Genomic DNA, 14,541 nt, shown 5'->3' with positions numbered 1-14,541 from the left:
ATGTGCTGAAATGTCTCAATTGGCTGTCCTGTACCACCTGATGGATGTGTCATGGGTCAAAGTTCTTCACAATGTAAAAGAATATGGCGGGCGCGAATATCTCCATATGTTCGCAGAATAGCGAACACGCAAAGTTCGACGCGAAACGACCGCCGGGCGAACCGCAAGGCCATCTCTACTCACCAGATATACTTGCAAAAGGATGGTGGAGTTAAAGGGGTTGGCCACTCTTTAAATACTCTCCACTACAGTGTGGCAGGCAGGGAAAAAATGAAGTTCCTAATATACTTCATTAAACACACCTGCCTGCTTCTCTTTCAGTTATAAGCCGCCCCCCTTAGTCCTGCTTTACCTTGCAGCTGAGTTCGTCCATAGCTGCACGCGACATGGAGGAGCTTGAGAGGAAGCTCGTCCATGCGCATGTGCAGTCTGCTCCTGTCAGTGGTCGGCTCCCTGCTGCCCGCTCTAACACTGACAGGAATCAGCTGCTTGTTCCCTCTCTACAAACAGCTGATTCCTGCCAGAAGCTGGCTGTCATAAAAACCTTCCGAGCTACTTAGTCAATCCCCATCCCCCCTGCACTATCACCACACAGCCGACCCGCTAAGCCACACCCACCGGTTCCGTTAGGCCATACCCCCTGCAACCAACAGGGAAAGCAGGACATCTAGCCAGGAACTATGATTTTGTGTGTGTGTATATATATATATATACATACATACATACATACATACATACATACATACATACACCTTTACCTTGGAGTGCTGCCAGCTTTTTGGATTATATATATATATGTATATATATACAAACATCGCATCCACATGGGTGAATAATCTTTTTTCTATTTTCATCTAATGAGAGTGCTGTTGTTTTGCTTTATTTATATATATATATATATATATATATATACACACACATGTGTGTGTGTGTATATATATATATATATATATATATACACATACATATTTATTTATACACAAAATATAACACACGTGTTTAATATATTTATATGTGTATATACATTGCGGTCCGCAATGCATGGGCACTGACCGTGTGTGTATATTTATATATATATATATATATGTATATATGTGTGTATGTATCTATATGTATGTGTGTGTATGTATTTATGTCTAAGGGTCCATTCACACATCCCTGTGTGTTTTGCGGATCCACGGATCCGCAAAAGACGGACAGCTGCAAAGTGCGTTCCGCATTTTGCGGACCGCACATTGCCAGCACTAAGAGAATATGCCTATTCTTGTCCGCTATTGTGGACAAGAATAGGACATGTTCTATTTTTTTCAGGATCGGAATTGCGGACCCGGAAGTGCGGGTCCGCAATTCCGGACGTGCGGCCCCATAGAAATGTATGGGTCCGCAATTCCTTTCCGCAAAATGCGGAATGGAATTGCGGATGTGTGAATGGAGCCTAAGTATGTGTACATATAAATATATATAAAAATATATATATATATATGAATATACATACACATATGTATATATACATATTTATATACATATATTTACACACATGTGTATGTGTGTGTGTGTATACATTGCAATGCATGAGCGCCGACAGTGTGTCCACTGTCTGCAGACATGAACCCATTCATTTAAATGGGGTCTGCAATCTGCATCTGACAGTACTTTTTCGCAGTGCGGAGGCATAGACAGAAAACCCATGGATGCACTCCATAGGTTTCCGATCTGTGCTTCTATTCCAGACCACACCGTATCTTTTGGATTTCAGACCCATCACTTGATACGGTGCGCACACGGCTGGTGCCTGTATATTGCAGACCCCCTGTTCGCTGGCTACAATACAGGCACAGGCAGGCTATGGTCATGTGCATGAGGCCTAAAGCCATACCTCCTTCCAGTATCCGGCAGGACAGTCCCGGATTTCAGTGGCGGTCCTGGTACGGGGGAGGTATGTCGAAAATGGATCAGTTTTGCCCTAATGCATTCTGAATGGAAAAGGATCCGCTCAGAATGCATCAGTTTGCCTCCGATCAGTCACCATTCCGCTTTGGAGGCGGACAACAAAACGCTGTCCGCCTGATGAAACTGAGCCAAACGGATCCGTATTGGCACACAATGTAAGTCAATGGGGACGGATCCGTTTTCTCTGGCACAATAGAAAAAGGATCCGTCCCCCATTCACTTTCAATGGTGTTCAAGATAGATCCGTTATGGTTAAAGAAGACCTAATACAAATGGATCCGTTTATGACGGATGCATGCGGTTATATTATGGTAACAGAACCGTTTTTGCAGATCCTTTACGGATCCGCAAAAAACACAAGTGTGAAAGGAGCCGTGGGCACGTAGTGTCCCTCTTCCTTCTATTCTAAAGTTGGGAGGTATGCTAAAGCACTGATGAAATGACACCTAATGTGCTGTTGTCACTATGGCATCACAAGTAGGCAGAGATGTCATGTGACTGCTCCCCTGGAGACACTTTGCTGTGATGCATGCTGGGATTTTTACTTTCACTTTGCAGCTGCTCCACCCACACAGCCTCTTATTATTGGGAGCATGCTATGCCGAATGCAGTAGAAAAATGATATATATACAGTATATCTGTCATGATGCAAATTCCTCTTGGCTTTAGTTATTGTCTGGGGCACTTTATTGTTTTTTATACTTATGGTGGCCAACCCCTTTAAGGAAGAAGATATGCAGGAGACAGCGCTGCTGATGTCCTGTAACATGGAGACTGGGATTCTCTTTCCAAGAAACACTACACTCCCACAATAGTTTGCACCTCCCAACAATACAATAATCTTAATTAACAGACAAACAAAGTGTAGTACATTTTTAAGACTGCTAGATGGTGCTATAACTTAACTAATACCTACAGAAATACAGCAGATGTGATCTGTAATGATACTGAAATGAATCTCCCCGTGCTGGGACAGAACACTGTCTGAATTATTTTATCTCAGACAACCCGTCTTAAGGGAAAATTGATCTAAAATGATCCTTTTTATATGTTGTAAATAAGTGAATAAAGACCGACACTGATCCCCCCCCCCCCCCCCAAAAAAAACAAAAAACGGCATGGGTAGGTAAACACTTTTAGTACTGTTCATAGTCTCTGTTCCAGAAAATCTGGTATGTATGTTTATTCACTATAGCATTACTTATTTCAGAAAACACTGATGATATCCGAACTTTAGCTGAGAAAGTATTTGCAACAGAAGTTCTTAACGTCGATTCCAAGGAAGACATATGTCCTTTTGATGTGATAGACAATTGCCCCATTGCACATCATGAGCTGGCAGATTATATGGCTAAGCAGGATACCAAAGAGGCTCAAGAGAAAAGGTAATTCCAATGTAAACTGTGCAATTTTGTTAAAAAAAAGGGGTTATCCAATTAGTACACTCACAGGTAATACACCTATCCTGTTAGAACAACCACAGGATATATACAGTCAGGTCCATAAATATTGGGACATCAACACAATTGTAACATTTTTGGCTCTATACACCACCACATTGGATTTGAAATGAAACGAACAAGATGTGCTTTAACTGCAGACTGTCAGCTTTAATTTAAGGGTATTTACATCCAAATCAGGTGAATGGTGTAGGAATTACAACAGTTTGCATATGTGCCTCCCACTTGTTGAGGGACCAAAAGTAATGGGACAATTGGCTTCTCAGCTGTTCCATGGCCAGGTGTGTGTTATTCCCTCATTATCCCAATTGCAATGAGCAGATAAAAGGCCCAGAGTTAATTTCAAGTGTGCTATTTGCATTTGGAATCTGTTGCTGTCAACTCTCAAGATGAGATCCAAAGAGCTGTCACTATCAGTAAAGCAAGACATCATTAGTCTGAAAAAACAAAACAAACCCATCCGAGAGATAGCAAAAACATTAGGCGTGGCCAAAACAACTGTTTGGAACATTCTTAAAAAGAAGGAACGCACCGGTGAGCTGAACAACACCAAAAGACGCGGAAGACCACGGAAAACAACTGTGGTGGATGACCAAAGAATTCTTTCCCTGGTGAAGAAAACACCCTTCACAACAGTTGGCCAGATCAAGAACACTCTCCAGGAGGTACGTAGGTGTATGTGTGTCAAAGTCAACAATCAAGAGAAGACTTCACCAGAGTGAATACAAGAGGGTTCACCACAAGATGCAAACCATCGGTGAGCCTTCAAAACAGGAAGGCCATTTAGAGTTTGCCAAACGACATCTAAAAAAGCCTTCACAGTTCTGGAACAACATCCTATGGACAGATGAGACCAACATCAACTTGTACCAGAGTGATGGGAAGAGAAGAGTATGGAGAAGGAAAGGAACTGCTCATGATCCTAAGCATACCACTTCATCAGTGAAGCATGGTGGTGGTAGTGTCATGGCGTTGGCATGTATGGCTGCCAATGGAACTGGTTCTCTTGTATTTATTGATTATGTGACTGCTGACAAAAGCAGCAGGATGAATTCTGAAGTGTTTCGGGCAATTTTATCTGCTCATATTCAGCCAAATGCTTCAGAATTCTTTGGACGTCGCTTCACAGTGCAGATGGACAATGACCCAAAGCATACTGCAAAAGCAACCGAAGAGTTTTTTAAGGGAAAGAAGTGGAATGTTATGCAATGGCCAAGTCAATCACCTGACCTGAGTCCGATTGAGCATGCATTTCACTTGCTGAAGACAAGTTGCAGTAGAGGCCTGGCAGAGCATCACCAGGGATGAAACCCAGCGTCTGGTGATGTCTATGTGTTCCAGACTTCAGGCTGTAATTGACTGCAAAGGATTTGCAACCAAGTATTAAAAAGTGAAAGTTTGATTTATGATTATTATTCTGCCCCATTACTTTTGGTCCCTTAACAAGTGGGAGGCACATATGCAAACTGTTGTAATTCCTACACCGTTCACCTGATTTGGATGTATATACCCTCAAATTAAAGCTGACAGTCTGCAGTTACAGCACATCATGTTTGTTTCATTTCAAATCTATTGTGGTCGTGTATAGAGCCAAAAATGTTAGAATTGTGTCGATGTCCCAATATTTATGGGCCTGGCTGTACCTAAGGATGCCATCAGGACAGTACAACTGGTATGGTTGTCAGGAGCCCAGTCCAAAAGAGGTCCATCATAAACTGTTAATTACTGCCCAGGTCTTATTTTACAAAACCTGCACAATTTTCCTTATGTTTTACAGACCTGATAGGCATTAATAGGCAACAAGAAGCTAATTTATGTCATACTACTTCAACTGCATAATCATAAGTCTTCTGTTTCCCCCATCCCCAGTCGCCAAATATGTGGTATAGGTATGTTACAACATGGTAGGCCACTATATGTGGCAAGGAGGTAATTCTAGAAAAAGATAATTTTATAATCTCAGGTGGTCTATCAAAAGTACACAGTGGGTTCCAATATGTTGTATGAAGATGTAGAGTGTACCCCAGACCTTTTTTCTGTGTGGGGCCCAGGTAGTTCTTAACACAGTGTTGCATATGCCCTGTAGCTGAAAGTCCACTGATCAAGCCACATACACATAGGGTCTGGATAATAGGGTCAAGATCTATATAAGTGAATCTAGACTCCTCTTGTTGCGTGACATTTCATCTTTACTTACCCCATGTCCTCCTTGTCCATGTGTTTCCACTGCAGCAGAATAACGTCAGGTTAAACCCTTAATCCACCCTAAATACCATTATATTATTCCGGCATGTATGCTTTTGTCTATGAGTTTCTCTAAATAAAATTTTGGTTTTGCTTTTTGATAGGAGGAGGCGTTTACAGCTGCTAAGGACGGTGATTGGCAAAGTTCCAGATGAAGGACCAAGGCCTATTGCTGTGACAGCACCTGAAGATTCATCCCCACTGTTTAAAACTGTGCCAGATTTCCAGAGAGTAAAAATCACAGGAGACTTTGCATCTGGGGTAAGAAATTTAATGCATATCATGTGAATTAGAGTCGAGGATCATGTCATTTATGTCACAGTGATATCACAACCCTCTTTTGTAGAGGTCTATCTCACTTCTCCAGTCTTCTCCACCTGGCATTTTATACTGTTTCTTGCCTTCTTGTCCACACAAGTGAACCTACACTATTACATTATTATATAACTGTATATGCCGCATGCTATAAGGCTTCTATCCACATGCTACACTGTTCCTTAGAAACCTCTCAGGTTACAGACTGCCATGGGTCTTTTTTAAACTATATTATAAAGCATAGGTGCACCACTACACATGCAGCCCGCAATGCTACTCTGTGAGGTCCTCAATAGCATCACAGTGTAGCCAACACTGGTTTCTCATATATAAGGAAACAACTGAGGTTCCTTGACCTCTATTTGTCCATCCAAACAGTGTATGAATTAGAAGGGTGGCCATCTGTGTCGCTCTCTACTGTAGTTTATGGAAATACTAAGCTGTTACCAGAACATGTTCTCCTCCTCCCGGCATTGCTGAATGGGGGCCATTCTTCAAATAGGCAGGAGTCCTACAGCTGAAACCTGCACCTGTCAGACATTTATGGCATATCCTTTTGAAAAGGTACCTCACCCCTGCTAGAAAGGGAACCTATCACATGGATTTGTCACACTAAAGCGCCTTCACCACATTATTTGCGTCTTTAACAGCATTACAGACAGTCTTCTACATAAGCTTTCTGAAAAGACACAGTGTAAAAAAACTCACTTTTTTAAAGCTATGCAATACTCTAGTTATCAACGATCATTTTTACAAATAGTCATGCTTTGTATTATCGAGATTTTCAGCACTGTGCCTTAGAGGGGTATCCTGGTGGCAAAGTTATGCATAAAGTATACTACCAAATACCTCTTTAACTAGTAACGATATCAAAATCTTTAACATAGAACTTGATAAAATGAAAATAATTTATAACATCTTTTACATTTAGGGTTGGACTATGACTGAAATTCAGCCCTGGCATTTTAAAACAGACAGGCTCACTTACTGTGAATGTGAAATATGTTTGTGGGCCATTGTGAACATTGAATTCAGCACTACCAAACGTACAGGAGAATACAGCACCACATAGCTATTACTTCCATTAACATCTCTAACGTAGGCGTTCTCTTTCCTCGTCCTCTCCATTGGAAGCAAACTGCCATCTTTCAGCCACATCTAATCTCTGCAGAGTTTACCACACAGATATTTTAGATGCCTCACTTTTCCATCATCCTCCCCTCCTTGTGCCCCAACATTGTCATGGGATTATAAATCATACCCGAACCCTATAACCAAATACCCAATAGCTTAATCAATACAAAATACACGTGGACACCTTAATGGGTGGAATAAATAAGGCCACGGCCATCTTTATTAAAGATTAGCTTAAAGTTAATTAACAATAAATCATCATAAAAATAAATCATCAATGAATTAACTCATCATCAATATCTTATTAACAAACCAATAATTAGACCAGCCATAAGCTCGGCCTAAACTACTGACTCAACTCGTCCGCTCACCTTATCAGTGAGCGACTTTTACCCACCGGAACATGCCATCTAAACAGGCGGCATGGGCCCCACCCCACCAACTGGATTTTATCTGAAAAATAGAGGCCGGGCAAACCACCTTCAAGGTCCACATGACGAAAAGAGAATCCCCAGACTACCGGCATAAAACGAGCCATAATCCTATTAATTCAAATCCTAATCCTATCCAAGTACTTAAAGTTTGGATAAGACAACCATAGCAAACGAGGAATCATTTCGGAAAAAACAAGACGGGCGTCGGGAAACAACCGCCTTGTTCTGACCATAGTACTCTTCATACAAAAGGTCAACTCAATGGTACTGAACTTGCCCACATCATTGGCTCCTGCATGAAAAATGATAACATCAGGGTCTAGGTATAACGAACACATCTCTAAAACTATATCCAATAAACCCTTCCATCGCAAACCCCTAACTCCATTCTAATATACTCTAACGATGTCTGTAGACCAGGACAGATTGTCACCGTACGATCTTTCCAAAGCTCTTCTATGGGCCCAATGCACGAAAGAATGGTCGATGATCCATATGGTGAGCCCTGTGAAAGCTATAAACAAAAGAGAGTTAAACAACGGTAAAATCAGGACGAATATACAGTTTAAAACGATTAGATGACCATCTACCAATACTCTTTATTACGGACGTACTCAAACCAGACTCCGCTGCCGACGTGGCAGCACCGATCCGAAAGGAATGTGACGTGAGGCGAAAAAACCCTCAAGTCCCAAATCCCTTAAACATCTTGAAAGAACAGACCTGAACTGATACTGTGTCAATGGAGAAGCATTCGCATGAATAAAAAACCTGCTACCACCCACCGGTCTGACATGCCCATACCGAGATAACATACTCACCGGACAAATAGAACCTGACCTGACCTTGTCCATACGAATCCAGGTACCCTTACCTGATTGATCCACTTTGGATGATGGAAGAAAAATTAAAGCATAGTTAACATGAATATGAACGTGCTGAGACTCCAAGCCTAAACTTGACCTTCCATTCTTAGGAAACAACTCACCAATTCCAAATGCACCAAAAAACATACAACAAAACGCAGTGGAAAAAAGCAATGTTTTGAAATCATCCAAGCAAACCCTAGAAGCAGCGTGACATAATGCCCCCAACAACACCGGTGATATAGGACACCTACTGTCAGGAAAACATTTACCTCGTCTGTATCCTTTCAAAACCTGCTTGATCATGAAATAATCTAAAACGGAAGGGGAACCTAAAATTCGAAGAAAAAAGGAAATCCCAGACAAAACTCTCAAAACTGTAGCATAAGCCAAACCATCCCGAAATAATGTTAGGCAAAAAGCTAAAGCCGAAACCTCGCCACAGACATACGGGGACCAACCTCTACCAGCAGCAAAGCGACACCAACGATCCCAAGACCGAACGTAATCCGACCATGTTGCAGGAGCCACCGACGACTGCAAGTACGACATGCCTAGGACTAAATCAGATTCCACAGATGCTTGGGGCATAGCTCCCCCTCCGGGTCGGCCCTCTCCGCTAGCCGATGAAATCTCTGAAACTGAAAACGTGACAATGAATCAGCAATGGAGTTATCTATTCCAGGAACATGACGAGCCTTCAGCCAAATATTTAACTTCAAACACAAAAAACTAAATGACGTAACAACTTAACTACCAACGGACACTTAGACGACAAACAATTAACTGCAAACAAAACACCCTTTTATTAGAGAAAAAAACTACCCCACAAAACTAAAGCTACCACTACAGGGAACAGCTCCAACAGAACAATATTCCTAGTGACCCCATTCGACACCCATGCCGGATGCCACTCTGCAGCACACCAATGCCCGTTCCAATATGCACCGAAACCACACAAACCGGCATATGAAAAGCTGGATTCCTAATGCCTGAAATTTTTGACGACAACCTCCTGCAAAATACTCGCCCCATCGGCATTACTCTACTAGCAAAGGCTAACATGCCTAAAACCGACTGAATCTCTCTCACCGTAGCCTTTTTCAACAAATAGACAAAACCGTGCATATCTTGGTAACCTTTTGCAATGGGAGACAACACACACCCTTTTTGGAATCAATGACTATTCCCAAGTACTCTAAACGATTAACAGGGCAAACAGTCTTATCCTCTGTGAGCGGAACACCAAACTCAGAACATACTGCAAAGAAAGACTCCAACAATTCAGAACACACCGAAGAGCCTGCCGGACCAATGAACAAAAAACCATCCAAATAATGCGTCACTGCTCCTCACCGATACCGTCCATTCAAGAAAAGAGGAAAAAACTTAAAAATAAAAACATGATAAAGAACATCCTATAGGAAGACATCTATCAAAGTAAAATAAACCGTTAAAATGAAAACCTAAAGAATTAAAACATGAAGGATGAACCGGCAATAAGCAAAACGCGGACTGAATGTCCGCTTTCGCCATTAAAGCGCCTTTGCCACAGCTCCGCACAAAATCTACAGCAGAATCAAAGGTGGCATATTTAACAGAGCATAATGCCTTATCGATTTCATCATTCAATGATGCCCCATAAGGAAAGGACAAGTGGTGAATTAAACGATAAGCATTAGGCTCCTTTTTAGGGACCACCCCTAATGGAGAAAAGCGAAAATTAGCAAAAGGAGGAGAGGAAAAAGGACCTGCAATCCTACCTAAAGCCAATTCCTTTGCTAATTTGGATTGAACAACTGAAGGGAACTGATCAACAGAAGTCAAATTATTAACCCATTCACAACCCAAACCAGAAAATGACGGTAACCGAAAACCAAAAGCAAAACTATCCAGAAGCAACTCCGCCATCATGAAATTTAGGTATCGCTCGAGCCAAGGACGCATGTTCTCCAGATTTACTGGCGTCCAAGCTCTTAGCCACATACTCTTTTGTGGAAGGCTGGGTCGGCATGTTAGCTCTTTTATAACACCGAACCAGCGGATGGCTACCTCCACAAAAAAAAGCACACTCATGACGGTACTTGCAAGATGCAGGCCATCTGCACTGTGATTCATTAAATGCAAAGCAAGTGCCTTTCTTAAGTAACTGCGAATGCGAGGCTGACGGAGTTGACTGTTACCTTGCGGTAGCAAAGGATGAACGCTGCGGCAACAATAAGTTCAGCCACAGACCAAAATCCTTTGCGCCCCAACGCATGCTGGGGTACACCGACAGCCTTTGTCTGAAACCTTCATCATATACAAACCATCCAATTCCCCCAAAATTTTTATACGCCTCTAACACATTATCTAAATACTGAAATAGGCCAGAACACTTCATTTCTCTCCCATCACGCTACAAAAAATACAGTATGCTTGGAGCCAATTATTAAAAGTCCGGGGAATAGGACGTCTTCTGTCTTCCTCAGACTTATCTTCCCGCTTCTCTAGTTTTGTAACGAAATCCTTAGAAGCGGGAAGAAGAGATAACATATCTACAAATTAATTTCTCCATATCTTCACTTTCACCGACATGGAGAGATGAAAACCTAAAGGAGATAATTCACATGGCAACATTTCTTTATAACACATTTCCGAAACACCTTTGCGTTTAGCAACCACTGGCCTGGGGAGAGATTCCTCACTATCTGAATCCCTACCCACCTCCTGACCGGAAAACCGCCAAGCATCCAAAAAAATCACCTGCCACACCAGCCGGCTCAGGAGGAGGGGGAGGGGGGGGGAACAAAGTTCTTTAAGGAAGAAAGTACAGAAGACAAAGAGGCAATGACAGTACTCAGACCACTGGTGCACTCACCACCCTCAGAAGCAGAAGCCTGGACACCTGCAGAAGATCGAGGGAAGTCCTGTAGCTGCGGTACATTTTCCAGGCACACACTCTCCTGGCGCTCAACACAAGTGGAGCCGCTGGGAGGAATGCTGCACAGGCCGCCTTCCATCTCTGCGCCTTCCTCGCCTCCTTGACTGGACCGGAACATTGGTGGCATCAGTGGAAGCTCTCCCTGCCGAAGACGTCTCTGGAGCAGAACCCGAACGCTGAGGATCGCAGGAGGAACTGAAATTCTGGTCTGAGATTTCCAGGGACATCAATTCCAGACGCACCGCCGACGTCATCAAGCTGCTGCTGCTTCCGGCGCATTCATTTGTAGAGGAACCGCGTCTCTCAAGCCTCTTCCTCTCCTGACTGGACCTGCGTGGGGAAGGAGAAAAACGGGTGCGCTGCCTCTTCTCCCTTCCAGAAGAGCGCAGCGCAGGCAACATGGAGGGAGCACCCGGATCGTCAGCCACCACCGCTGACTGCTCAGAAACCGCGCTGGAAGCGCCGACCACTGCAGGGACCACTGAAGGGGAAGACATCTCAGCCAGGCAGGACTCAAGCCAGGCCGCTGTGTCGCCATCTCCAGCACGCCTCTGAAGTTCCACGACGAAATCCTCCATCAGGTAAAGAGCAGCAGGTGGGAACGGACACCAATCCTTCACAGGGAGAGAGCAGCAGGCAGAAACGGGCAGCAATCTTCCCTCAGGTACTCGTCTGGCAGCACACAGCTGGCAGACCGCTTCTTATAACCCTAGCCTGGTCCCAGCCCAGAACTCCCACCCAATTTTATACCTGTTGCTGGGCATCCCTACTCCATTCTGCTCGGCAACGTGATTCCATAGGTCCCTCCCTGACCCAATCATTGACCTCTGCTACTCTGCCAGGTAACCTTCCTATTCTTAGCCCTAAACCTCACTTCCTTGGCGGGAGAATTCCCGCCAAAACTCCTAAATGTAAGAACTCTGGGATGATTATAATCCCATGAGGATCCCTCCATATTTCTTTTCGGGATCCTGACATTCTGCTGCTACCCCTAATACTGTGCCTGCTGTACTTCCCAATGTCCCCAAATACTATACTGAAGCAATAACAGTACCATATAGATTGTCCCACGCATACTAATAGTGCTTGCAAAAGTCCCACCAATTATAATGCTTTCCCAGAGTCCACTAATTAGTAATATTTCCCCCTACAGTGGTAACGCTCCCTGTTATAGTTGTGCCCTCCATATTGTGCCCAATAATAATGCCCCCCGCAGAATACCCCCAGTAGTAATAATGCCCCATAGTGCCCCCAGGCAGCCCACGCCGGCACAGGCCCATCTGCCATTTGCCAGAATTGCCATATGGCCAGTCCAGCCCTGCATTTACCCAATACATCAGTTTAAGTCACTTCACTTGTTACAATGTATCAATATAGGAAAGATCAGGACATGAAAGGCATATTGTAAAAATGCTAAAATGCTATAAAAATCTGTCACAAAGTCTTGTACCACTTCCATAAAAAAGCGGCCTTTAAGTGGAAAGGTCAGTTCTCACAACTATAACTAAAATAATAGCATAAAAGTCATGCAATATTTTGTACACCGCTAGCTTCAGTCACAATGGGAGAGATTTATCAAAACTGATGGAAAGGAAAACTGGCTTAGTTGTCCATAGCAACCAATCAGATTCCTCCTTTTATTTTCCAAAAGAGCTCTGAAAAATAATAGGTGGAATCTGATTGGTTGATATGGGCAACTAAGCCTGTTTTCCTTTACATCAGTTTGATAAATCTCTCCCAGTATGTTTTGAAATGAGGCAAATAATAAGTAGTATTAATCCATCCAAGCAACAAACCAACCAAAGCTACCCGTCATAGAGTGGACATGTAACTAGAGGAAACACGTTGGTAACATCCATTGCATAATTATGAAGACCTGCATTACCATGAACAGTCAGTCTGAGCCGCTCATTTTGATGGTCTGAGAAGATCCATGTGTTTGTGTCTCCCTCTCTCACAAATATAGCTATGACATGGGTATCAGTTTACAGACAGATGTCAGCTGTTGACCTTTATATATGTGATATTGCAGTTTAATAACCCTACTTGAAACAGAGTATGTGACTCCAAGACTATTCTGTATTACCACCTCTGCCAATTACCTGATAATAATCTTTGCTCTCACAGTGAAGTTGCTGGTAACATATGATAAGTCTAAGGTTTACATCTGCTTTAGAGGCTCCATTAGGAGCTTCCGTCTCATATTTCGTGAAAAAAATCCAGACAAAATAGTTCATCATGCAGTGCTATTTTTCCCAGTGAGATGACTGACACCATGGTGGAATCCCAACATATAACGGAACATAAAAAGGGAAAAATGAGTGCAGATGTGAACCTAGCCTAAAGTCGGTGAACTCGCGCTGCACTTCTTAGTGCACCTGTACTAAACATGTGCTTACACACAGAGCACCCGACCAAGACGCATGTACTAAAAATAAAAGAAAATGTGCCTGGTCAGGAAGGGGGTTAAATGGACAGGTTTTGAACTGGTTAATAACACAGACTGTATCGATACATTTCCCTTTGCCCATATTTCCTTCATTTTTATCAGACAACTTAAAGGGATTCTCCGGGAATAATACGTTTTTAGCAAGTGTCTGCAGCCTGCCTCTCTAAACAGAAGACTCATACTTACCTGCTCTCTGGCTCTCTAATCTTCTATGCTGCCTCCACCATGTCCATGTTCCAGTTCCCACAGTGTTGACATCCAGCGCACCATAGGCATGGTCAAATGCTCCACTGCAATCAATGACTGGTCACAAGCCGGATGTCACTGCTGAAGCCAGTCATTGGCTGCAGCGGAGCGTGTGACCATGCCCATGCTGCACAAGATGTCAACAATGGCAGGGACTGGAACATGGATACAGCAGAGGAAGTGTGCAGGACTGGAGCGGAAGGAAGCAAGTAAAGTCTTCTGTTTAGAGAGGCAGGCTGCAGGCACTTGCTAAAAAGTCAGTATTTTTTGGAGAACCCCTTTATAGTAACATAGTAACATAGTACATAAGGCCGAAAAAAGACATTTGTCCATCCAGTTCGGCCTGTTATCCTGCAAGTTGATCCAGAGGAAGGCAAAAAAACCCTGTGGGGTAGAAGCCAATTTTCCTCACTTTAGGGGAATAAAAAAATTCCTTCCCGACTCCAATCAGGCAATCAGAATAACTCCCTGGATCAACGACCCATCTCTAGTAGCTATAGCCTGTGATATTATTACACTC

At 43.1% G+C, this 14,541-nt stretch overlaps 1 protein-coding gene across 1 annotated transcript in view; it reads left to right on the top strand.

Moving 5' to 3' along the window:
- Positions 1 to 14,541, top strand: part of AMPD1 (adenosine monophosphate deaminase 1) — a 165,580-nt gene that overhangs the window by 42,413 nt on the left and 108,626 nt on the right. Inside the window, exons 2-3 of the mRNA XM_040423928.1 lie at positions 3,161 to 3,335; positions 5,759 to 5,915. Coding sequence (XP_040279862.1) covers positions 3,161 to 3,335; positions 5,759 to 5,915 — 332 coding nt within the window. The remainder of the gene's footprint in view (positions 1 to 3,160; positions 3,336 to 5,758; positions 5,916 to 14,541) is intronic.

Source organism: Bufo bufo, chromosome 3 (assembly GCF_905171765.1).
Source record: "Bufo bufo chromosome 3, aBufBuf1.1, whole genome shotgun sequence".
Lineage (NCBI taxonomy): Eukaryota > Metazoa > Chordata > Amphibia > Anura > Bufonidae > Bufo > Bufo bufo.
This window is presented reverse-complemented; position numbering and strand designations above follow the sequence as displayed.